Raw genomic sequence first — 27,972 nt, 5'->3', positions numbered from 1 at the left:
TATGTTCAATCAGAAGCATACAGATGTATAACATGTCTACTATAACACTTTGGTTTGAATTTGCTTTAAAAAAATCCTTTCAACACACTAATGAATGCTAAAGCAACTTTGGGGGGAGGGAGTTGGGAAGGGACAATGGTCACGTGACCCCGTATTTAGGGAGTTTTAGTTGGCGTTCCATTCTACTCTGAAACTGGCATTTTCCCCTTCTCCCAGATTTTAAACAAAATTGCAATACATTAACATTTTAATCATGCAGTAAGTATGGAATCTGCTGTAATTAGTTGCCCAAAATAACTTGCCCTACCCAAGACCAGTCTTCACCTGAGTGACTTTTATCAAATGAGTTGAACAAACTTATTCATTTTGTGCTAGGAAGCAAATGTCGCTCCTGTTTACAGTAAGCCTACACAATGAATGTGTTTTTATTCATTTTTTTTTACAGAATTGAATGATTGTTTCTGATGTAACACCTAAACATAGACTGAAATCAGAAGCTTCTTATTGAGAATTCTTCAATGGCTATTTTACATAGTTGTAGATCTTGTGTCAATTCTTTATTCCTTTTCCTCACCAGTTTATGATTGAAGTTGGTATTTCAAGGGCAGCTGCTCCCAGTTTCACTTGTAGGATAAATGGCCCCTTGGAAAGTTTATTTCCCTCAATTTAACTTCTAGTTTGTACGCGTGTCGGTTTAACAGATCAAAATGATTTGGAAGAAAAATGTCTGGTAGAGGAGCAGCTTTCCAAGTGCATTGTTACTGTCCAGGGTACTGAAATAACAAAGCTACAGGCACTGCAACAAAGTTCAATCCTACAGCATTTAATATTGTATTCAAACTTTTAGGTTTGTTATGAAGTTGAATATGCATGATATACTGCAGCTTGGCCAGTTGAAACAAATGTCAGTCAAAACTGACAGATAGGAGGGGCACAGGAGTGCTTAGCAGGGACAGCTCCAAGTAGTGTTAAAATCTTTAATATGAGGCTGTGTGTGTACCATCTACAAGATGCACTGCAGGAACTCACCAAGCCTCCTTAGACAGCACCATCTAAACCCACAAACACTATAATCTAGAAGGACAAGGGCAGCAGATACATGGGAACACCACCACCTGGAAGCTACTCTCCAAGCCACTCACCATCCTGACTTTGAAATATACCACCGTTCCTTCAACATCACTGGGTCAAAATCTTGGAACCCTCTCCCTAACAGCACTGTGGGTGTACCTACACCACATGAACTGCAGCGGTTCAAGAAGACAACTCACCATCACCTTCTCAAGGGCAACTAGGGATGGGCAATAAATGCTGGTCCAGCCAGCAAAACCCACATCCCATTGTTATCACCGGTCCCCAGGTGAGGTCCCCCAATTTGTTAACTTCCCAAACGGGACCCTAATTTTGTTATGCAGGTAAGGAGTGGTGAGCTGGCTCCCCTCCTTTATTCAACTCCCCTCGGTTGGTTGCAACAAGGTTAACTTAAAAAGGATCCCTTCCCCTGTGGATAACTTTTCCCAGTCCAATGTGTATTTTTTAGAAGGAGCCAATTTAACAAGGATTTCTTGAGTCAAAGAAAGAGTAAGTTTATTAGTTACTAAAAATCTGAGAAAAATAATCAAAAGGCAACACACATACACACAGATCAGAACTGAGAAGTTAAGAATCCAAATAAAAGCTTAAAAAGATATGTGAATCAGTATTTGGCTTGTCCATGAGGTGTAGATGGTGAAATGTTACAGCGTTGTTAGGTGATTCCAGTAGAGCTGACTTTGGCAGCTTCGCCGTGGGCTTGGAGACGCTTGGTTCTGCAGGTTGGCTGAAAAAGCTGCTCTATTTCCTTTTTGATTGTGGTCTCTGCTGACTTGCCTCCAACAACAGAGAGAGGGAGAGACTTTGCCTGCAACTGCAGGGGTGACTAGTTTGTCTTCTTGTTGCTGTCACACACACAGGCACACTAGCACTGCCCTGCAGCCAGCTTTTTAGCCCATTTTTCCCTGTGTATTCCTATCAGGGAAGAAACTATGTCTTGTGCCCAGAGTCTGCTTTCTTTGATCTCCGGCCATTTCACACATTCTGACATATGAATCAACAGGAGATGGATTTTAGATGACTGCTGAGTTGTGGTAATCAGTCTTTTGTCTCTGCAACCACAGGAGATTAAAATTCAGTCTTTTGCATCTTTCCTAACTCCAGTTTAAGTGTCTCTGCTTGAAGAAGGCCATGACACCTTTATGGTGCGACATTCCATGTTCTCTCAGGACAGGTCTGTCAGTACAATCCACATAGGAATTTTCCAGAAAGTGGTCACTTGTACATTATCAGCCATCTTTTGCTCAGTGTCTTTTCTTGTATTTCTTTAAAAACACACATCTTCCGTAAAAAGTTCAATTTGCCCGTAAGTAGTTTGTGGTCATAATCGGCTTTTCTTGACACCATGAATGAATAAAAAAAAATGAACACAAACGTTTGTTTTTATAAGGGTTTAAGCTGTTGAAGAAATTTAAATGTAGTGAATGGGTTTTTATCAATGAGGCTGTTTTTCTTAAATAGTGAAGTCATCAATAAACAATTAGAAATTTCATCTCAGCATTGGTCCTGAGGTCTGACAATGGTGGATACTGGGTGAGTTGGCATGGAGGGTGCAAGAGCTAAGGGAATGGGTGGGGGGCATGGGTTGGCATAAGCTGACACCAAGTTGGCATAGGGGCTGTAAAGGGGGATAGGTTGGCATGGAGGGTACGAGGGACTATTGGGGATGAATATATGGGCATAGGTTGGCATGGAGGCTGAGGGTCCATGGGTGTGGGTATATAGGTGTAGGTTGGCATGGAAGGTATGAACGGACGTGGAGGTGGGTATATCACCTATTGGTTGGCATAGGGAGTATGAGGGGCCATGAGGAGTGGGTGGGGGGCATGAGGTGATATGAGGGGCCATGAGGGGTGGGTGGGTGGGGGGCATGAGGTGGTATGAGTTGGCATGGATGGGGCATGGGGAGTGTGTGGGAGGTGAGGGCATGTGAGAGGTGAGGGCTAGAGGGCTGTTTTTTGTTTTATTATTTTCCTTACTAGTCCCAGAGCAGCAAAGTGGGCTTCTTGCCAAGCCGGCCTCCGCACCTGGCAGTCTCTTTGGCTACCTCTGCGCTGTTTCCGGGGGCGACAGGCCTGACTCCTGTTAACACCCCCACTCCCAGAGTGAAAACCTGACCATCTGGGATACCTTCTCCTGAGTCAGGTTTGCGGAGTCGGGAATCTTCTGACTCAGAAGTAAAAATTCAGGCCCCTGTAATATGATCATGTTGTGTATATTGGGCAATAGTTAGTGATATCCATCTCAGATGGCATTGTTTTGCACTTTGTGCATGTCTGGTCTAGGCTGTTAGACATTACTTTCAGGGCATGTCTATTTACAAAGGTGAGGAGGAGAGAGTTTCCAAGACATTGCTATGTAGGTTATATGGTAATTTCCTTCCCACAACATTTGTGGACTTCCTTTGCCTGGAAGATATTCTTTTCACATTATGCCTATTATAGAGGTGGAAGGGGAAGATGTAGATTGAGTGAGTATCTGTTGACAGTGGTCTCAAAATTGTGACCAGATCTTGAGGAATTTCTCCTGATTTCTCTTCAGCGACAACATGATTACCAAGCCCCGAAATTTAATATGAACACATGAAATATTCACACAGTATAATTTAGACTGCACTATCCTTGATCTATATTGGAGGGGTGAGGGGGAGTGTGATATGCTGTCAGCCTGAATAATATTCTTATACTTCTGTACTTATAGTTGGCCATTTCAATAGGCACAAACTAAGACATTTTAAAAACATGAAATACATATTTAAGGTCTGTAACATGTTAAATTATACCTGAAAATTTGAATTCTAGCAACCATGTTGTTACGATCCCAGCTGATATTACTACTGAACAAGTCAGGTCCTAGGGTGAAACCTGGCTTGATAGACCCTAACTTATTTTCTTTTCAGAAACCATAGAGGAAAGTTACTGAACAAATTCACAGGAGTCTGCCGATGAACTCTTAACAAAAAGAATAAAGCATTTATTGAACGAGAGAAATGAACCATATTACACCAGACAAAAAGGTTGGAAAAATTTCAATACAAACCCCAGTAAATTATCCAAATCACACTATTACCCCACCTATACCTTTACAGGTACATACAAATTCACAATTTACAATATCTATCTTATACTCTAACATTCAGGGTATGTACGTATGTGAACTAATAGGAGTTGGACACACCACACCCCAAACGAGTGACAGGTGCCACCAAAGCAGAGTTCATGGATTTCTCATCAACCCCACTGTGCTCCTGCCACCGCCCCTTGACCCCTTGCCCCCCCGAAGGCGCTTGTTACGCCGTGATCCAACCAGTCTCACTGAAACTCTGTCTTTCTCATGAAGGCTTACAATCTCCACGCTCGAAGGACTCGCCATGGAAATCTCTCCCAAACATCGCTCTCACTTGGACATCTTCAACAAGGATCCACATCCAGGGTTTGAGCCTCACCTTCCAATGCTCTTTTCACCTAGATCTCTGCATACACTCAAGCTTCACCTTCCAAGCACACTTTCAAATACTCAGCCATGCCAAGCAGAATACCACTGGTCCAAATGCCCACAGTAAGGAGTCACCAACCTTTGGTTGCCTCCTTGGATCTTCTGGCTTCTCTCAAGTCCACTTTGCTTCAAGTCTGTTCCCCATAGCATTCTCTTTAACTTGGCGCCAATTGCTCTGCTCCTTTCTCTTAACTTTGTACAACAGGATCTATTTCTGATCCCTGTCCTGGTCCTTTACCTAGGACCGTCTTCTGGGATTTGTTTCTGATCCCTGTCTTTGTCCCTGCATGGGACTTTCTTCCTGTCTCCTTCCCTGTGTTCTGCTCCATGGGGCACCTTCTCTTTAATGAGACTGCTGTTCAGGTCATCTGACCTGTGGTTTCATGCCGTTTCTCTTTTCTTCTTTTTTTCTTCTCTGCGTGTGCGCAGGGCCGGTTCCCGGCCTGAAGAAGTGGAAATGGACAAACTGCGCGTGTGCAGCCATCTCCCGACCAGTGCATGCACAGGAGGCCCAAGGCCGACTGTAGTCCCTGTCCTTCAGAGGTCTGATAAGTATTTTTGAGTTTCCTAACAATGTTATGATGTATTCACAAATGAAAGGTCATAAGAACCCCAATACAGAAGAAAATGGACTTTATTAATAACGTTGAAGACTTGTTACTTTTTTGGAGGGAACAGAGGAACAGGAGTAGCTCAGACCTTTGAACCTGTCGCACCTTGCAACGAGACCAGGTTGATCTGTATCTTAACTCTATCCATCTGCCTTTGCTCCGAATCCTTTTGTATCCCTGTCTGCCACAATTTTACCCACTCACTTAATCAATCAATGTATCTCCAGTCTACACTGCTTACTATACCACCAATCTTTGCACCATCAGCAAACTTGGATAAAAGGCTTTCTATTGTGTTAGCTAAGTTGTTAATAAATATAGTGAATAGCTGAAGCCCCAGCAGGGATCCTAGTGGGACAACACTTAGTTACTTCCTTGCAATTTGAATATATATCCATTTCCCCTACTCATGGATGTTGTGGGTAATTATTCTTTCATTAAGAAAACACTTTGTACACTTAATAGTTGGACGGATAGTATATTTGTCATTTATACAATTAAGAGGCAATTAAGCAGACTGAGAAGTCCAATAGCATCATATTACAGGTGCATCATTTCTGGTGTCTCTACTTCTGTTATTAGATTTGGATTGTATGGAAACCAGATTTCTCTGCATCACCTATTTTTGATTTGAGTTTGATCTTTCCTCCAATATAAGGGAAATTTTCCCTTCAGTTGGGAAAAGAGGAAATTTGTAATTTATGCTTCCTTAAGTCTTCCTTGTCATTGTATTGAGTAAAACGTTTTGAACTTAATTTTGGACCTCTGGACAGGAATAATTAAAAGAGAACTGACTGGTGAAAGTGATAAATTATTGAACACTGAGTTAGGAAAACAAATATATTATTGCTTGTTGGTGGTTATTTCTTGTAGAGAGAAGGTTATGGTTGTTGGAGGCCCATCATCTTAGTCCCAGGATGCCACTGCAAGAAATCCTCAGGGTAGTGTCCAATCACCTTTAGCTGCTTTATCAATGACCTTCCCTCCATCATAAGGTCAGAAGTTTGGATGTTCACTGGTGATTACACAATATTCAGAACCATTCACAACTCCTCAGATTATGAAGCAGTCTTTGCCAGCATGCAGCAAGAGCTGGGCAACATTCAGGCTTGGGCTGATAAGTGATAAGTAACATTCGTGCCACAAAAGTGCCAGGCAATGACCACCTCCAACAAGAGAGAATCTAACCATCTCCCCTTGACATTCATTTGTGTTACCATTGTTGAATCCTGAGGGTTACCATTGACCAGAAACTGAACTTGATCAGCTACATAAATACTGTGGCTATAACAGTAGGTCAGAGGCTGGGAATTCTGCAGTGAGTATCCCACCTCCTGACTACCCGACGTTATCCCAGCAAGTACAAGGCACAGGTCAGGAGTGTGATGGAATAATCCCCACTTGCCTGAATGAGTACAGCTTCAATAATAGTCAAGGTGCTCAACATCAGCCAGGACATGGGGTACCAATCCACTTGATTGGTACCCCATCCAACATCTTAAACATTCACTCACTCCACCACTGGCCCATCATTGCTACAATGTGCACCATCGACAAGATGCTCTGCCATAGCTCTCCAAAATATCTTCGACAGCATCTTCTAAGCCCGAGACCCCTCCAACCTAGAAGGATAATAGCATCAGAGGCTTGGGAACACCACGACCTGTAATTTTCCCTCCAAGTCACACACCATCCTGGCTTGGAACTACATCACTGTTCATTCACCGTCGCTGAGTCAAAATCCTGGGACTCCCTCCTTAAAAACACTGTGGGTGTACCTACACCACAAGGACTGCAACAGTTCAAGAAGATGGCTCACCACCACCCTCTCAGGGGAAAATAGGAATGGGTAATAAATGCTGGCCTAGTCAGCGATGAAAGAGTAAAAATAAATAGTAACATATTTGGCCAAGTCATTCTAAGGGCTAGTAACTCAGGCTCATGGGTTATTTCTCCCATGCCTGTAACTTGTTCTCCCTGAATATAAGTGTGAAGAAAACTGGTCATGGGACAGGGTGTCACATCTCTACCCTTGGCCACCCTAAATAACACCCTGCTGGAAGTGGTTGGCAAATTCTGCTTTCTTGGGTCCACAGTGACCACAGGGACGATCTGTCTCTTGATGCAGAACTCGATACTCGCATAGGGAAAGCAGCTACCGCCTTTGACCGAATCACAAAACGTGCATGGAATAACATCGAAATGACACTTTGGACCAAAATGCGGATTTATGAGGTCTGTGTTCGCAGCACCTTGGTGTATCGCTGTGAAAAATGGGTGACTTACAGCTTATCAAGAAAGGAAGCTCAACAACTTTCACCTTCACTGTTTGCAGAGCATCCTGGACATATCACGGAAGGATAAAACCATGAATGCCACAATCTTCGCAAATCAGAAAGGCAAATGTTGGCACTCACCAAGCGGAGACAACGTCACTGGCTCTAGCACGTTCACAGCATGGAAGACAAATGTATGCCCAAGGGTTTTCTGTATGGTGAGGTAGCTGGAGCCAGATGACACCCAAACCTCTGCTTCAAGGATGCTTGCAAGTATGACATGAAGGCCCCAAACATATTGGTTCTCACATCAGGAGACACTATAACTTGACAACAAAGCAAAATGGTGAGCAAAATGCACCACCATGACGATCAGTGATTACAGCAGCTTGGCAACAAGCGGCAACACCAATAGCAACAACCCACAATGGCACCTGATAAGCACTTCATATGTGGCACTTGTGACAGAACCTACCATTCACGGATTGGTCTTTTCAGCCATCAGCAAAAGTGCACAACATGAAACTACCCCAACTACAATGGATTTGATTTGCTGCATGTCCAACATCTTACGCAGATGAAAGAATGCCATCAATGTGGCAATGACTCTAAGCTAAGGATTACAGCACTCCTGGGCTTTTACATTTTTCTTTGCTTAAAGAACTACCCTTATCTCAATGTTGTCCAATAACTTACAGTAACAATCTCTCTCATCCTCTTTTGTAACTCTAGTCTTAATTTTAACACTCTGCCTCTCCACATCTATTAACTCAGTGGGCTAACCAAGTTTCTTTGACTCTGGAGCTGAAATATTTGCCTTTGATTGACTTTCGGAGCAACAAATGCAGCCAACATTAAAGCACTATCATTGCAAATCACAAACTGTGATTACTTGCATATTTTGTTTAACAGAGAAATAAAGAAGGTTCTCTCAAAAGAGGCAGCTTTTAATAATTTCATGGCAAATGTACCAGTATCTCTCATATATTTTGAAGAAATGGATGTCAAGGTTGTAGAAACAAAGCAATTGCGTATTCTATACTTGTAATCATAACGAAATCCATACCACAATGATTAAAGGAACTTAGTTTCAAATCAGGGTAAGCTCCAAGTGTGTATTATTGATTTAAAAACAAAAAATTCTGGAAATATTCAGAAGATCAGGCAGCACCTGTGGAGAGAGAAACAGAGCTAATGTTTCAAGTCAGTAAAAGTAAGTCAGAGCGAATGAAATTTCCAAATATCATACAAATGAGCACCTGAATCAAATTTCAAACAAATCATCATAATTCAGCAATATTTTAATTGAGCTGAATTGAAATATTATTGCTTTTCAGCATTTCTTCCAACAAACTGTGACCTTTTTATGCATACTTGGAGGGGTGAAAAGTAGGGGAATTAGATTTTGCAATGCCTAAAATGGGGTGGGTGGGGGGAGTTTGTGCGCCTGTATTTTCTAAAATAAATAAGACTTAAGGGTGGGGGTGGGGAGTGGCTGTGTGGCTGGTTAGCTCAGTTGGCTAGATCGATGGGGTTCAATTCCTGTTCCAGCTGAGGTAGCATTGGGGCCAGCTTCCTCACCCTGCCCTTCAGTAAAATCACAGCAGACGCTGTTTTTTAGAGTTTATTTTTCTTAAACAGCTAGGTTGCATCGCCCTATGTAGTCACACAGGTAAGCAAGCAGCCAGTAATGAAGAAAAATTGACCTATTTTTGAAGAGCAATAAATGTACAAGACCACCCTCTGTTTATCACATGCATGATTCAACTGCACAAAATGGGCCATCATTTGGCAATAATTGACCATCTCCTTCAGAAAGGCCATAGGGATGACAGGTAAAAAAATTAAGTTGTCAATCTCATACAGCGCTGGTACTTTTGAGATTGGTTAAGATGAATTATTGGAACATCGTAGACACAGCTTTAATCTACATCTATAGCAAGTTATATCCATCTTAAAAAAGACAGGCGTTGACAGATTTCAAAAATTAGAAAAACATTTCATTTCTAGATTGGCTATTCCTCACAGTCACATATGACAAAAAATAATGCACGTACAACTGAAGCTATTTAAGGAAAAATAGAATTACCTAATTTTCAAAAGTTGCTTTGTAATGTAATTAAAAATGTATATTAGGTTTAGTCCTGGCCAACATTCATCCCCCAACCAACATCACTAAAACAGGTGATCTGGTCATTATCATATTGCTGTTTGTGGAAGCTTGCTGTGCACAAAATTGGCTGCCATGTGACTACACCCCAAAAAGAATTTCATTGGTTGTAAAGTGCTTTTGTGACATCCTGAGGTCATGAACGGTGCTATATAAACACAAGCTTTTCCTTTACATGCTTTGACTGATTTGCTGTAATCAAAAATAACAGTTTTTTTGTCCCTTTTAAAACATTTTAACTTTGGAATAAACATCCAATTTTCATGTTTCAGTAGCTGTCATATAGTGCCTGTTTCTGCAAAATGGATAGAGGCATAAGTGATTCTGTCAGTTCCAAATTAAAGCTATTTGTCATCTCTGAGAATAGGGGAGCTTGGCAGCCTCATTATGGAACAAAATTCCCTCCAGTTTTTTTTTTCATTGTGTGTAACCTGTTATTTGCACTATGAGGTACATTCCAGATTGTTGTGTGATCACACACCTGGTAACATGTGTATAGGCTTATGAGGGGCATTGATAGGGTAGATAGGAAGGCACTTTTTCCATTAGTAGAGGGGCCAATAACCAGGGGGCATAGGTTTAAGGCAAGAGGTAGAAGGCTAAGAGGGGAGTTGAGAATTTTTTTCACCCAGAGGGTGGTGGGAATCTGGAACTCACTGCATGGAAGGGTGGTTGAGTCAGAAACTCTCATAACATTTAAAAAGTATTTGGATGTTCACTTGCGTTGCCATAGCCTCTGGGGCTATGAGCCAAGCGCTGGAAAATGGGATTAGTGTAGTCAGATCTTTGTTGACCAGCCTGGACACGGTGAGCCGAAAGGTCTCCTTCCATTCTGTAAATGTCTCTGAGTCTATGAACATTGCTTTGGAGTAAGTTGTCTACATGTCATGATTTGCAGTTTATGTGAGTAACCCATCTATTGGGATCCATGTTCGGTAGATACTATGCCTTCAGTTAAATAGTGTTAAGTATGTTTGTGAGCCAGTTGAATAATTTGTAAGTATTTTGTTACAATTATAAAATTTTTGAGATTATTATGTTTTGGAACTGTGTCTCTAATTTAGGGTAAAATAAATGGGGTCATGTGACCTGTTCTGAAGTCTGCCGAACAGCAGGCCTGGGTGGTGTGGCTGTTAAAGACTAAAAGGTCTCCTTGCTGGGAAGAAGGTGTACACTTCATTCTTCATTCACACTTGGAGACAAAGGCAGCAACATCTGTGTTTACAGTGGTTAGACTGCTAGTCTCCAACATACTAGCAATGCGTTGAGAATGTTGAGCTGTAAACAGTTATGCTTTAAGCTGTCAATTTACTTCCAAGACTAAGAGAGTCGGGGGGTCTAAAAATAGCTAATCAGCATTTTTACCTGGATACAAGATCCATGTAATTCACGTTGCCATGGAGATGGGTTTTGAGAGGGGAAAGGTGCAGAGGAAGCCATTGTCAGATTGAGTTACAGACTTTCCTCAAATATCACTGAATATCACAGACAAAGTTAATCTGCCAGGATCTGGGAGAGAGGGAGCAGCGAGAGGCTGAAAGTTTCTATGGCTCAACGTTCAGGAATGCTGGTGGGAGCTCACGTTTGGATAGAAAAAACCACATTTGTGAGGATTTGAAACAAGGCTGGAAGATTCGCCTAGCTTGCGATAGAGGGAGAATCGCCAAGAGGAAACCTCACCATGAAATACAGTTCTGGCATTTACTTCCATTGCTTTCCTTTCCCAGCCTGCTAATTTTTAACCCCTGGGAGCTAAGAATCACTTCAGACTGCGAAAGTCCAGGAAAATGGAACGACTACTTAAGGGACAATGTAAAATATACCTGTGAAGTGTGTATTTGGTTGTATAAAAAGTAAAAGGGGAAAGTTCTGTTCTGTGGTTTAAAGTGTAAGTTGCCTCCAAAAAATGTTTAGTCAATAGTGCCTTTAGTCTGTTACGGTAAAAGTCTTAAAATGTGAAATCGTGTCATGTCATCCTTTCAGTTATCAACTGGCTGGAAGTTTGTACTTCTTTTTTTAAAGTTATCGGTTTCTACAGGGATTATAGCAATTGCAACTATTGGTACAGAGAGTACAGAAGTGTAAAATAAAGATTTGCATTCATATATCGCCTTTCATGACCACCAGGCATCACAAAGTGCTTTACAGCCAATACAGTACTTTTGAAGTGTAGTTACTGTTGTCTTGTAGGAAATGCAGCAACCAAGCCATGTTTGGTTCAAACACGGACAAAAGAGCTGAACTCCCAAGGTGAGGTGAGAATGACTGCCCTTGACATCAAGGCTGCATTTGACTGAGTGTGACATCAAGGAGCCCTAGCAAAACTGGAGTAAATGGGAATTAGGGGGAAACTCTCCAGTGTTTGGATTAATACCTAGCACGAAGGAATATCGTTGTGGTTGTTGGAGGTCAGTCATTTCAGTTCCAGGACATCACTGCAGGAGTTCCTCAGGGTAGTGTCCTAGGCCCAACCATCTTCAGCTGCTTCATCAATGACCTTCCTTCAATCATAAGGTCAGACGTGGGGATGTTCGCTGATGATTGCACAATGTTCAGCATCATTCGTGACTTCTTAGATACTGAAGCAGTCCATGTCCAAATGCAGCAAGACCTGGACAATATCCAGGCTTGGGCTCACAACTGGCAAGTAACATTTGTTCCACACAAGTGTCCGGCAATCACCATCCGCGACAAGAGAGAATCTAACCATCACCCTTGATGTTCAATGGCATTACCATCACTGAATCCCCCACTATCAACATCCTGGGGGTTACCATTGACCAGAAACTGAACTGGACCAGCCATATAAATACTGTGGCTACAAGAGCAAGTCAGAGGCTAGGAATCCTGCGACGAGTAACTCACCTCCTGACTCCCCAAAGCCTGCCCACCATCTATAAGGCACAAGTCAGGAGTGTGATAGAATACTCCCCACTTGCCTGGATGAGTGCAGCTCCAACAACACTCAAGAAGCTTGACACCATCCAGGACAAAGCAGCCCATTTGATTGGCACCACATCCACAAACATTCACTTCCTCCATCACCGACGCACAATAGCAGCAGTGTGTACCACCTGCAAGATGCAACAAAGGTACTCACCAAGGCTCCTTAGACAGTACCGTCCAAACTCATGACCACTACCATCTAGAAGGACAAGGGCAGCAGATAGATGGGAACACCACCACCTGGAAGTTGCCCTCCAAGTCACTCACCATCCTGACTTGGAACTATATCGCCGTTCCTTCACTGTCACTGGGTTAAAATCCTGGAACTTCCTCCTTTAACAACACTGTGAGTGCACCTGTACCATATGGACTGCAGCTGTTCAAGAAGGCAGCTCACTACCACCTTCTCAAGGGCAACTATGGATGGGCAATAAATGCTGGCCCAGCCAGCGAAGCCTACATCCCGTGAATGAATAAAAAATAATTGCCACACCATCTCCCACAAACTGTAATAAGATAATAACCACATAAGAAGCTTTTTTGTGATGTTGATTGAGAGATAAATATTATTCAGGACATCCGGGTAACTCTCCTGCTCTTCTTTGAAATGCTTCCCTGGGATCCTTTACATCCACCTGAGAGAGCAGACATGGCCTTGATTTAATGTCTCATCCAAAACATGGCACTCTGACTGTGCAGCACTCTCTCTGTACTGCACTGGACTGTCAGCCTAGATTTTTTCTTCTCAAGTCTCTGGAGGGGGGTTTGAACCCGGAAGCTTATGGCCTGAGAATGGTCTTTTTTTAAATGTAATTATTTCAAGGGATGTGAGCGTTACTGGCAGGGTGACAACTTACAAAATAACTTTGGACTCAATTCATATTATTTCTGACTGGAATCCCTTGCACCATTTTATGCTCAGAGACAACAAAATGGATCCAGGAGGTTACATCTATTCGATCGAGGGGGGGGTGGGGTGGGGGTAAAGAGGGATTATTAGCATAACAGATGTGACAAAGGTCTTTGTATTAGGCTAGTATAAGAGGAGACATGATTATAATCTAAGGAAATCTCAATTTAATGAATTTATATTACACATTCAGCAGCTACACCGTCTAGTCTTCTACTACAATGAAGTTTCCTGAATTAAATTTAGGTAGGTGGTGTGAAACCACATGGAGAAGACATTGTTATGCCGGCAGTTCCCTTTGAAGCCTCCTGTCCAATCAGCTTTCAGCTTTTGGCAGGATGAATTGACTGGGCTGAATGTTGCTTCCTTACTCATATCATCTGATGTTTGTATTAGATAATCAAGGCCAATGACTGAAAAAAAATCAGATTCCACTGTTATGCACTGTTCTAGGAATCGGTATTCCAAGAATCTTTGTCCATTTTTCTGTAAAAGCAGTGAATCAGTGCTAGGAATGCTCGAAAGCATACCACAAAATAACGAACACATTTCAGAAGTGTGGTTATAAGGTCCTATCTTTGTAAAATATGTGATTCAAGCTAAACAAAACTACTATTTTTATGCTCCCTCTCCTAACCATGTTTCCTGCAACGGAAACCAGACAGCTTTGTGCTCTTAGACCACTTGGTAATTGATCACTAGGAGATATACAAACAGAAAATTTGCCTTAATATTTCTACACGAAAGATTTAACCTTCACTTCCGCTCTCCCCGTAACCACCAGGCTAAGACCAAAAGCCAGAAAGAGACATGCAGTCATCTGCTCATGGCCCTGACCAGTCTCCCATGTTCTACCCTCTGTAAACTTGAAGGTATCCAAAACTCTGCTACACCAAATTCATTCACATATCGCCCCTGTGCTCACTGACCTACCCTGACTCCAGGTTAAGCAACGCCTCCATTTTAAAATTCTCATCATTATTTTCAAATCTCTCATTGGCTTCACTCTGCCCTATCTCTATAATCTCCTTCAGCCCTCTCAGTGATGTGCATTCCTCTAATCCTGATCTCTTGAGCATTTCCCAATTTGAATCGCTCCATATTGAACGGCCTAGGCCTTTAAGCTATGGAACTCTCTCCCCAAACCTCTCTTGTCTCTCTACCTCTCAATCCAGTCTTTAAGGTGCTCCTTAAAACCTACTTCTTGGACCAAGTTCTTGGACCAAGTTCCCATGAGGGCTTTGGGGTGTTTTGTGGTGTTAGGGGTGCTGTGCAAGTTGCAGCTGCGGGATCATTGTCCAAGTCAAATCGCTTGCTCACATCAATATTCCCTTTGTTTCTAAGGACCTGGATCATGTCCTTCTGCAGGTTTCGTTCTCCAGCACAAGTGTGCTTAGGCAAATAAACCTTGCCTCCTAGCCTAGGCTGAATACAATTTTAGTCTGGCTCTTCCGCCTGTTATGTTGTGGTTTTCAAAGGTCAGGTCATTCAAAGCATTGAACCCAGTAAAGGGGCTGGGAGGGGTGGGGGAGAGAGAGAGATATTCATCACGAAAGGGCGGAAACAGGAGTGTGTGTGGGTGGGGGTGGAGGGGGTGGGGGAGTGGTGAACAGAGATGGGTCGCTTCGGGAAGTTCAAAAAAATAAAAGTTCTTGCTGACCTCGGGTCACTGGGCAAAAATAAAGAAAGAAAAACATTGGCAATATATTTGAACTTGAGTGTGAGTTTGTGATTTAAGTCCCCGTTTTAAAAAGCACCGTTCGGAAGCCAGTGAGCAGGTAACAGGCAGGCGAGTGTGGTGGTGTCCAGTGACACCCAGTTTGCAATGTAGCTGGGGTTGAGGATGTGGGAGAGGAGAGGAGAGGAGAGAATGTGACCCTCCCCAGCCCCTCTCGCGTTCATGTTGCGAATGGAGAGAGCTGGTGTGGTCGGTGGATTCCCCAATGCTTTGGCGCAATGCGAATTAGCGTCAGTCAGTCAGTCAGTCAGTCCGTGTGCGCTGTCAGAGCGGAGAATTCACCTCTGCTCAACCCCGGGATCAGCCCCATCCCAGCGCCCCAGCCTCCTCCGGCTGCCCACCAGCCTCCTCCGGCTGCCCACCAGCCCTCATGCTGCCGCAGTCTTTCCTCGCACTCCCCACCTCCGGGATGTAGCTTTCTCCACGGAGCAAATTCCAGGGGCTGTTGCTGCTGCTGCTGCTGCACCGAGACACATTCTCACCCTCCTCCTCCTCCCTCCACCACCACCTCCACCCTCGTTTCCCCCCCTCACCCCTCCCTTCCTCTCTCTCTCTCTCTCTCTGGCAGTTTTTGCAGCCGAGTGTTGAGGCGGCCACGCATCCTTCAGAACCTTTCGAGTTGAAGAGGGGCGGCGACTGGAGAGGGAAAGAACAAATAAAGAGGCAAATACAACCAGGGGAGGCTTCCTCAGTGACATCCCTGCCCGGTTTACGGACACCAGGAAGTGTGTCTGTGCAAAAAGAAAAAGAGAGTAGAGAGAGAGAGAGAGAAAAACAGCAAAGGAGGCGGAAAAACAAGACTTCCTATTTCTGATTCAATTCTTTTTTTGAGTTTATATATATATATATATTTTTTGGAGGGGGCTGGGGAGGGAGCGGAGGTGGGGAGGTGCTGCAATGGCTCGGGAGAATGAAGAAAGCCGTCTCTCCTGGAAAAAGCAAGCGGACGACATTAAGAAGATCTTCGAATTCAAAGAAATCCTGGGCACGTAAGTACCGCACATACACATATACATATATATATACACATACACAGAGATCACACATATACATATACACAGAGCTCACACACACACACACATACACACACATACATACATATACACAGAGATCACACATATACATATACACACAGCTCACACACACACACATACACACACATACATACATATACACAGAGATCACATATACATATACACAGAGCTCACACACACACATACACACACATACATACATATACACAGAGATCACACATATACATATACACAGAGCTCATACACACATACATACATATACACAGAGATCACATATACATATACACAGAGCTCACACACACACATACACACACATACATATACACAGAGATCACACATATACATATACACAGAGCTCACACACACACATACATACATATACACAGAGATCACATATACATATACACAGAGCTCACACACACACATACACACACATACATACATATACACAGAGATCACACATATACATATACACAGAGCTCACACACACACACATACACACACATACATACATATACACAGAGATCACACATATACATATACACAGAGCTCACACACACATACATATACACACACACACATACACACACAGAGATCACATACATACACATACACACACACATATATACACAGAGCTCACACACACACATACATACACACACATACACAGAGATCACACATACACACACACACACATATATACACAGAGATCACTGCAGAATTAGCAGCTCTGATCAGGGCACTTGCATCGCAGGCATTTTAACAGCATTGGAGAGAGTATTTGTGACAAATTGGTTTTTTTATTCCCCCCTTCCACCCACCCTCCCTCCTTTTGGCTGTCCGCCTTCTGTATGCAGCGAATGAAAACCTGTTTAAATCCCCAGCTTTCCAGCGTGTTAAGAGACTCACGCGTGGACTCTGGGGTTAAACGGGAAACACTTGCCAATTGAGAGTTATATACCTCACCGCCTTCAGGACATGGTGATTTTTGTTTTGGGGTGGGGGCATAGAAAGTTTGCCTATTGAGCTGCGGTCACTGCATTTTCGAATGACCTTTAGGACCGTCCCCAGGAAAAAACGTAGCAAATGCATCCCCGGAGCTCCCAGTTGTACTTGGGGGGGTTTAAATTTTGTTTAACTTGCACCGGATCGTATTCCCTTTTTTTTTAACGTTATCTGGTGGGTATCACCGCATGTTCCGCCGTTAGTGTTAGTCTCGGTGTAATGTGGGTTTAGGGGAGGGGGATGAGCAAAGATGATCTTGATCTGACACAGAGGAGGGGAGGGCGGGGGAAATACAGAACTGGCCGCCTGAAGCGAGTGGTGTTAACTGGGGAAGATGGGAGGGGGGAAATGAAGCGCTGTGTCTAAACGTTGATTGCAACAAGGAGGTGTAGCAGTTTTTTTAAGGTTACGACACCGTCTGTTGTATTGGGTTTGACCGCAGTGAACAAACACAGGATAAGTAACTGTATCCGCCAAATTGAGTTGTTTTATGTCGGTTCCCCCCCACCAGAAAAGGAACCAGGTGATCTGAAGTTGGTTGTCTTAATATATGACTTAGTCGACTGTGTTCTTAAGTGTGACACCAGAGACTGAGGAAATAATATAAACGAGCATCTTTAGCTTTAATTTTATTTCTGAATTGTCCTGCAAACAGTTCTTTTAGTTACAAAGTTGTCTGGAGGTTTGGAAAGAAGTGCCATTTTGAAGCTGAATTTCTGAAGTTTAGTCATCAGAATGGGTGATGTGGAGCATGGTGACTTCAGATGGGCGCTGCTGTTTGATCTCAAAATGTAGAATGAAAGTGTGGAGCACGTTGTAGTTCAGCCCTCCCTCCCCCACCCCCACTTCATCTTGTTTTGCCCTCATGGGCTTTGAGTTTGAAAATGTCACCCGAGTTTCTAACTGCCCAACACTTTCTGTGTCAGAGAGGCTGCCTCCAGACAAGGAACTCACTCACCGTGGGCAAGGGTCATCATTACAGAGAGAGAGAGAGAGAGACGGATCAGGAGTACATGGTCTTGGAAAACTGAGAGTCGCACTCCTTCTCCTGAGGGAATCCCAGGAAAGTTAGGCGTAAAAAAAAAGACTTCCCTGTATTTTAATATCTGAGAAAATCTGCATTTTTTTTCACTTTTTAAAGAATAAAACCTTATGTTTTTTTTTTAAAAACAAATATTTCCGTAGCTAACTTGCAAGTTAAATCCCTTAACATCATTTCTGGCAAAACCCATCATTATGTTTTTAGAGTGAATCCGCCCAAACACGCTGATTTGATAATTGGGACGATGGTTTAGGCTGATTGCTCAGTGGAATGTCTCTTGAGGTTATATTTGCATAAAGTAAATATATATTTTTTTCTTTTCTTTTGATTTTCCCTACCCATAAATACACCACCTCTTGCTGGCAGACAGTTCCCAGGATACTGGCTGCTTTCCAGCTCATTGTCCAAGTGGTCAGTTTTCTTTTCTGAGCTCGACAGAGTGTACATAGGCTCTTGCAGATGCATCACTGGCCAAAGCTTGTCCTCGGCTCACCCAAAAATTCACAAACATGCACTTTTCACAAGGAAGCACTGGGTAGTCGTTACCTGCAGAGACATTAACTGATTTCCCAAACCCTCCCACCTGCAGACCTGGAGTGCTAAGGCTCCCACCGGCTCCACTGGCTGATTCAGCAGAGACAGGGAATCTAACCTGAAAACCTCATCGTCAACATTCTGCCATCTGTGTAAAGTGTTGGGCAAGCAGCAAATCAAATCCTTTGGGGATGAGGGTAGCTTTATATGGTGCACTTTTGCTGATGGCTGAAGAGACCAATCTGTGAGAGGTTCTTCAACAAGTGCCGCACATGAAGTTGATATCAAGTGTCTTTGTGAGATGTTGTTTTCCATTTTGGCACAAGCAGTCAATGTCCAAATGCAGCAAGACCTGGGCAATATCCAGGTTTGGACTGACAAGTGGCAAGTAACATCCATGCCACACAAGTGCCAGGCAATGACCATCTCCAACAAGAGACAATCTAGCCATCGCCCCTTATCATTCAATGGCATTACCATCACTGAATCTCCCACTGTCAACATCCTGGGTTTACCATTGACAAGAAACAGAACTGGACGAGCCATATAAATTCACCAAGGCTCCTTCGCTAGCACCTTCCAAACCCATGACCACTACCATCTAGAAGGGCAAGGGCAGCAGGTACATGGGAACACCACCACCTGCAAATTCCCCTCCAAGCCACCCACCATCCTGACTTGGAAATATATCGCCGTTCCTTCACTGTCGCTGGGTCAAAATCCTGGAACTCCCTCTCTAACAGCACCTTGAGTGTACCTACACCACATGGGCTGCAGAGGTTCAAGAAGGCAGCTCACCACCACCATCTCAAGGGCAACTAGGGATGAGCAATAAATGCTGGCCCAGCCAGAGAAGCCCACATCCCGTGAATGAAATAAATATATAAATAAATAAAGAGTGTGTCTACAAGACCAGGTCAGAGGCTAGGAATTCTGTGGTGAGTAACTCACCTCCTGACTCCCCAAAGCCTGCCCACCATCTACATGGCACAAGTCAGGAGTGTGATGGAATACTCCCCACTTGCCTGGATGAGTGCAGCTCCCAGAACACCCAAGAAGCTAGACACCATCCAGCACAAAGCAGCTCGTTTGATTGGCACCACATCACAAACATTCACTCCCTGCACCACTGATGCACAGTAGCAGCAGTGTGTACCATCGACAAGATGCACTGCAGGAACTCACCAAGGCTCCTTAGACAGCACCTTCCAAATCTATGACCACTACCATCTAGAAGGACAAGGGCAGCAGACACATGGGAACACCACCACCTAGAAGTTCCCTTCCAAGCCACTCACCATTCTGCCTTGGAAATATATCGCCATTCCTTCACTGTTGCTGGGTCAAAATCCTGGAACTCCGTCTCTAACAGCACTGTCGGTGTACCTACACCAGATGGATTGCAGCGGTTCAAGAAAGTAGCTCACCATCACCTTCTCAAAGGCAATTAGGGATGGGCAATAAATGCTGGCCTACCCAGCAAAGCCCACATTCTGTAAAAGAATAATTTTAAAAAGCTGTTGTCAAATCACTATAGCCACTGATTGTCCTAATGGGCATTTCCCCCCTATTATCGGCTAGTGTCTCCCAGGTGTGAAAATCAATGTACCTTATTCTCTGTCTGTGAATAATGGCTGCCTTACAGCTATCAAGAAAGGAACCTCAATAACTTCCATCTTTCCTGAAACCCTATTGTTAGACTTAAAACAATTAAAAGTGGGGAATTGGGAAGACACCTAAGTATTGTTGCTGGAACAAAGAATTCAGTTGTTTGCAAGATCGAAGTCGAAACTAAAGAGCAGTATAATTTGCTGTTTGAAAGCATTCCTGTCCATGAAAGATATCGAGATGGAGTCTTTAAAAAAGTATAAATTCAGGGAGTTGCCTTCAAGAAAATACAAACTGCATTTGTGATCATTTATATTTATTTGTTAGATAGTGCAATTTTTTGACTGTTGTTATAATGTAGCATCGTTACACATTGAGGCATTGTGGCTGGAAGCAGGATTTTCACTTAAAAGTTATCTTTGAAAAATGTTCCGACATAAACACTTCTCCAGAAGTCAGTGCAGACAAAGACACTTATGCAAAATTCTGCATCTTGCATATGGATAGTACACCCCAAAGGACACTGTTCTGTCCACCTCCTACATATATCCAAATTTCCATGCTGCCTACTAAAGATTAAACAAAAATCATGCAGCAAATTAAATTGTTCATTAAGCTTGTTATAGTGGGAGTCAGAGGCTAAGATTTAATTTTCCAGCTACTCTACCAAAGGCTACAGTTTTTAACTGTTTTTCAGTTCCATGTCATGAGTCTCTGCTATATTCAAGTGGGGACATGATTTATTAATTAAACTCCTGCCAGCAGTTGACCCTGCAACATATATTGAGAAATAACAGGGATTGTCATTTATTTAGAGGACTGTCCAAGAGAATATTGTAATGGCACACAAAACCTGATTATTTCATTACAAGCTTTAGCCATATTTCAATGCATAAATTAACAATTTGGCTTAGAATTTAAAATTCAATGTGGCACCATTACTAACACTTAGGGTCAATCTGCACTTCAAGATCTCAGTACATCATCTAGGCTGCCACTTCACTGCCTTGTCGGACGAGTAAAGCATTGTTGGAGGTGCATTTTCTTTTTGATGAGATGCTCAGCTGAGGCTTTGTCTCCCTGCTCAGGTTGATAAAGTTTCTATTGTACAATTTGAAGATGTACAGCATTCATCTCTTTCAGTATCCTGGCAAACATTTACCCCCTCAGCTGTGTTACAGTTAGTGGCGCTCTTTCCTCTAAATCAGAAGGATTTTTTAAAATCATTCATGGGATGTAGGTGCCATTGGCAAGGCCAGCATTTATTGCCTATCCCTAATTGTCCTTAGCTGAGTGGCTTACTAGGCCATTTCAGAGGGCAGTTAAGAGTCAACCACATTGTGGGTTCAGGTCTCACTTTAGAGAGTTGAGTGGCACTGAGAGGGTGTAAAATGGCTGGCCAATCGGCTCCCTTTGATCCCCAATCCTTGGCAGGTTAGGTTAAACTGCCTCCTACCATTTGGGTTGTGCAGCACATACATAAATAAAGAAGTACTAGTCAGTACCAAAAGCTAATGTCCCTCCCTCAAATATCCATACAGATATTCCCATAAATCTTCCTCCACTCACTCCCTAAAAGATTCACTCCATGTGTTCACCATCCTCTGCATAATTGTTAATATCAGATGTTCATGCAACTTCCCTCTTCTGAATTCCACCCTGTTTCCATGGTTTGTGGCAACCTCCGATGTATTACTGCTATTAAATTGTGATATTCTCTGGGCATTTTGATACTTCGGTATGTGAACAATATCTCCCTGAGTCTTCTCTTCAGAATAAACACTCACAAACTCTTCAATCATTCCTCTTAGATCAAATGCTATAAGCTAGTTGGTTTCTCTTGTCTATGCTCCCTTCTGTGTTGTATTATAACAACAAACACTCTAAGCATGGCCATACCAGTACCTCGTGGGGATTCATTTTCACCTTAAACTCTGATTAAGAGATTCATTTATTGTCGTCACATAGTGCACTGTTGGTTTCAATAAGCTATCCAGCTGTAAGTGTACATACCCCTCCTGTGTTATGTCCTGTACTTTGGAGCTTTCTCACTCTGCATTCTACATCACTAGTCTTATTACCTTGCATTTGTCCACCTTAAGTATAGTTTGGTACTCTTCAATCCACCTTTCTAACCTATCCAGATTGTACTATTTACTGTGCCACTTGTGCTGTCTTTTGAAATCACCCCTAATTTGGTGTTGTCTGCAAACCTGTTTCTGACCCCAGCTCCAAATCACTGATTAAACTGCATACAACACTGAGCACTGTGGAATCTGTTGGTGGTCCCTGCTATGTAGATACAACTGCATTGACAGCCATCCTTTGCTTTCTTTGGTTTTGCTAATCTCTAATCTATTATGAAGATTATTGGGTTGTTTTCGTTGGAGCAGAGAAGACTGAGGGGCGACCTGATTGAGGTGTACAGGATTATGAGGGGCATGGACAGGATGGATAGGGAGCAGCTGTTCCCCTTAGTTGAAGGGTCACTCACGAGGGGACATAAGGTCAAGGTGAGGGGCAGGAGGTTTAGGGGGATGTGAGGAAAAACATTTTTACCCAGAGGGTGGTGACGGTTTGGAATGCGCTGCCTGGGAGAGTGGTGGAGGCGGGTTGCCTCACATCCTTTAAAAAGTACCTGGATGAACACTTGGCACGTAATAATATTCAAGGCTATGAGCCAAGTGCTAGTAAATGGGATTAGGTGGGTAGGTCAGGTGTTTCTCACGTGTCGGTGCAGACTCGATGGGCTGAAGGGCCTCTTCTGCACTCTGTGATTTCAGAGACTTCTTTCCTATTCAGTGCCTTCCCACCTTGACAACCAAGTGCTCTGTTGCATGGTATTAAATACTTGCTAAAATCTAAACAGGGTATATCCATCCAATAAATTTCTACATTCAGTAAAACCTTATTTCCTTGGAAAACTCCAGTAAATTAGTTATGCAAGACTTCCTTCTTATAAATCCATACTGGTTTCTTACCATTTCTATCATCCAGCACCTAGATATATTTCCCTAATTTCCTCCTTTATTTGGAGAGCTTCAACCTCAAAATATTTCCTGATATCATCTTCAGTTGAGAATAGCTTCATCGAGGTGCTGTCCAGAAATCACTGTCGACAGTGATTTCTGATGGTCAAGAAGAAGGTGCTGGCAGGTCCTATTACTTTGCTATTCTTAATCTTACCCCCCACAATTCTCACTTCTGTGCTTCCCTCTACTTATCACGTATCAGCTGTGACTGAGTTGGTAGCACTCTTGTCCCTGAGTCCAAAAGTTCAAGCCCCACTCCAGGACTTCAGCACAAAAAAATCTAGGCTGAGAGGGAGTGCTGCAGTGTTGGAGGTACCATCTTTCAGGTGTAATGTTAAGCAGAGGCTTCATCTGCCCTGGTGGATGTAAAATATATCAGGACACTATCTCAAGGAAGAGAAGGGGAGTTATGCCTGATGTCCTGCCAAATATTTATCCCTCAGTCAGACTTTCTGGTTATTATCATGTTGCTGTTTGTGGGAGCTTGCTGTGTGCAAATTGGCTGCTGCATTACTAGAGTGACTACACTCCAGTGACTGTGAAGCACTTTGGAATGTCCTGTGGTTTTGAAAGGTGCTATAGAAATGCAAATCTTTTTATTTATCGAGCTGGGATTGTTTTAATTAGTGATGTATCTAAGCAGGGCAGTGGTGCTGCCAATTTCAGAGGATGCTGGGGCAACAGCTATAATTAATCACACATTCGAGACATGCAAATTAATTTTACTTCAGGAGTAGGGCCTTTTATTTATAACAAGGTTATTTGATCAGAAGAAATTAGAGAGGCAAACCAGATATTTCCCTTGGCTTAATGTGTACCCTTGAAACTGGCTTCAGAAATTGACTGACTCTGCATTTAAACACCTGCACATTTGAAGTGAAATTCCAGGTGGGATACTGGAAGAGTTCAATAGATAGTGGCAGCTTTGCTTCTTGTTTGTTACAGTGGTCTTATTGATCTTTCTAACTACAGAAAATCCAGTTGCTTCTTTGGCAGAATGAATGAATCTGGGTCAGAATGGTATCAGGTTTCACATGGGACATGGTTTTAGGCTTAACTCTCTTCTATAAATATTAAACTCAGCTATAGTAATGCTGTTATTCTTTTGTTGACAAGTTTCATCCGTGCTACCTTAGAGCCTTCTAGGTTCCTGGAATCTGAAAATACGTATAGGGCCCAATATTAACTCTGTGTGTGTAAATAGGTTTTTACATGAGTTAAAACCTCACTTTATGCAGTCGAGTGCATTGAGAATGACTCAGCTCTTTCCCATCTGTGACCTGAGAATTCCACCTCCCCGTGTATTTGCTTTGCTGTGCTCTCTCATTCCATGAATCTATTCTATGATATTTTCTACTTGACTGTATTGTGTCCAACTGTGTGTCTTTAGTTTTTACTTCGTATTGAAAACTGTATCATAATTAATGTCTGTAAATAGCAGCTGCTTTGTACCATTATTTACATGGAATATGATGGAATGCTGGTAAGAATTCTGCTGAGAGAAATTTTCAAAAGGAACCACAAATGATAAACAAATTCAGTGTAACTGTGTGAATGGTATTTATTCTTATTTGCTCACTTGCTGTGAAGAACAGAAACATAAAAGGGTTACTAATTTTTAAACTGGTTGGTCCTGGATTTTACATGGGAGAGTGGAACCTTGTTTATCTGCCCTGCTACTCCTTGTAGCTACTCCTACCATGAGATCTGCTGCTGTTGCATGTCACTCTTGTCTGTCTTGCGCCATCCTCCGACATGCGCTGTAGTTCGCTTGCAACCGTCCTGTAACATCCTCTGTTACAAAGATGTGTTATATTGGAAATTACTTTACAATGTCATTGGCTGGGCAGGTATATGTATTGAACCTTTTGAAAAGGAAACTTTTGGCTAAACAAAGGACCCTGGCCTACAGCAGCTTCTGTGTTGCATTTGCGATTGCCACAAGCTGCTTTATGGAGACACAGAGTCTGTGGAGCTCTCAGAGATAGTGGCTAAGATAAGCCCAGATTGAGGCCCGAAAGAGAGGTCATGTGACCCAGCTCATGGGTGTAAAATACACTGATTTGAACTAACAGTCAGAGAGAGATGCCGCTGGGACAACAGCCTTACCCCCTCTCTTTTTCTCTGAAAGCTGTCTCACCAAATCTGAGATGTTGGAAACCCACCAGAAGACCTAATTGCTGCAAACTGAGCGTTCTCAAAGGAGGTATTCCGAATGAACACTCCCTCCAAGAGAAAAGAGAATCAACCAGTTATGACCGCAGAACGACTACTCCAGTGAGAAACCTAAGTGTCAGCAGCTACTGTTAGTGAAAGTGACCCTCAAACTGTAAACAAGCTGTGAATATTTTTTTTCTGACTTTCATTTTTACTTGGCCAAGTTTTAAGATCAGATACTCTGCAGGGTTTTGTTATTTACTTTTTTCATGTGTTTGTGGGGGTGGGGGTGTGGAGGCGGTTGTGTGTGTGGTGTTTTTGTATTAGTGGGCAGTTGGACATATTTGTACATTTTAAACCTTTCGTTAATAATTTCTGCATCTTTGCCTGAGTGAGTTTTAGCAATAACACTAACTCTTTACTTGTTAACTTAAGGAACCTGGCTGGCTTATTTCTCACACTGGCCTACACACAGTTAAGTATAGATATTGAATTGGCAATATCACCTTTTTAAATTCAAACTCTTGTTATAACCGCTCCTAGAGTGGGACAAGGAGAGGTGTGAGTCAGTTTACTCCAACTAACCTGGTACTAACACCTCTTTCTGCTGCCCTCCACTTTGTCCTCTAGAGGAGGCCTCTGTAGCTTTTCAGCTCTGATCAAGTGGCTAAAATACCGACGTTTTCTTTTCTAGATGTTACTTTTTAGAGATCTTTCTGCTCTTGCAATTTCAAGCACCCCTCCATTTGTCTTATGGTTTGAAATGGAATTTGGAGCATACGTTTTAGCACCTGCCATAATGGGGAGGGATAATCCACACGGTTTATAGGTGAAGGGAATAGTTTTGTGGTAAAGGGGGATTGGTTTACAGGTGAAAAGGGTTTGGCCAAGGAAACTGGTTTACAAAGTGAAAGGGGATTTGACAATGTATAATTGAACGAGGGTATGCTGATAAAATTCAATCCCCGTTTTAAAGTCATAAGTTCTATCCAGGTTTTCACATTTCCATTACACTTACCTCTGTCCTCATTTATTATGGGTACTCCCTATATAAACTTATTATGCTGTAATTCCATTCTCCCCCAGTAGAGGTGCTACAGTGCCACCACGAGTGGGAGAGTAATTACAGCAGGACAAATTGCATAGGCTCTGTTATGAAATGTTGAAATTTGCAAAACGAAATAGGTTGGTATGAGCTGTGTCGATGTAAGATTTTTAACATGTTGGATGATGATTCTATTTAAGGCGCAAGGCACAAAACAAATTGAGCAAATACACACGGGCAAATCTTGCTTTGTCAAAAGCAAAATACTGCGGATGCTGGAAACCTGAAACAAAAACAGAAAATGCTGGAAAAACTCAGCAGGTCCGACAGCATCCGCGGAGAGGAAGACAGGGTTAACGTTTCTGAAGGCTCTGAAGAAGAGTCTTACGGTCTCAAAATGTTAACTTTGTCTTTCTCTCCACAGATGCTGCCAGACCTGCTGAGTTTTTCCAGCATTATTTGTTTTTGTTTCAAATCTTGCTTTGTGTTGGGTATTTTTGAACTGTTCATGGTGAAGAGTCTCCACTGCCAGTGACAGCATCCAGTACTTCTAAGTCAGACACTGATTCAGAGAAAACCTCCTTTTATGCTATTTGAATAGAATCATATAATAGTTACAGCATAGAAAGAGGCCATTCAGCCCATTGAGCTCATGCTGGCTCTCTACAAGAGCAATTTAGCTGGTTCCACTCCCCCCTCTCCCTTTGGCCCAGTAAATTTTATCCCAGCCCCTTTTGAAAGCCACGATTGAACCTGCCTCCACCACACTCTTAGGCAATGCATTCCAGTTCCTAACTACTTGTCTCCAGTTTCTCCATTCTTCTTCCTTTTCACCTTCTTCTTTCGGCTTCTCCCACGTTACTAGGGGTCGATGGCCACAATGCTGGTTGATCACTGTTCTCCATCTCCTCCTGTCAGTCACTCAATCCTTTTTCAACCCTGCTGTGTTTTAATCTCTCCGCATCTTCCCATCTGGTCTTAGACCTTCCTCTTCTCCTTCTTCCTGGCAGTCCCATCTCCATCACTCGCCTCACCACATTTCCTCTCTCTCTCTCTCTCTCTCTCCGCAATAGATGACCATACCATTTCAATCTCTTCCCGGCCACTTTCTTCAATGCTGCCACAATCTTCACTGACCCCCTGATATACTGGTTCCGAATATTGTCCTTTCTCGACACTTCGCATATCCATCTCTGTACCCATATCTCATTAATATCCAGTCGTTGTTCTTAAGCAGGTATCACAACTGTTTTATATGTAGCATAAAGGGTTGATAT

The 27,972-nt window shown here is 42.8% G+C and overlaps 1 protein-coding gene across 1 annotated transcript in view; it reads left to right on the top strand.

The window, feature by feature from the left end:
- Positions 1-15,948: 15,948 nt before the first annotated feature.
- camk1da (calcium/calmodulin-dependent protein kinase 1Da) overlaps positions 15,949-27,972 on the top strand; it is a 397,726-nt gene continuing 385,702 nt past the window's right edge. Inside the window, exon 1 of the mRNA XM_078552956.1 lies at positions 15,949-16,227. Within this exon, the coding sequence (XP_078409082.1) occupies positions 16,136-16,227 (92 nt within the window). The 5' untranslated portion in view covers positions 15,949-16,135. The remainder of the gene's footprint in view (positions 16,228-27,972) is intronic.

The sequence above is a fragment of the Cetorhinus maximus genome, chromosome 12 (assembly GCF_964194155.1).
Source record: "Cetorhinus maximus chromosome 12, sCetMax3.hap1.1, whole genome shotgun sequence".
In the NCBI taxonomy this organism is placed as follows: Eukaryota; Metazoa; Chordata; class Chondrichthyes; order Lamniformes; family Cetorhinidae; genus Cetorhinus; species Cetorhinus maximus.
This window is presented reverse-complemented; position numbering and strand designations above follow the sequence as displayed.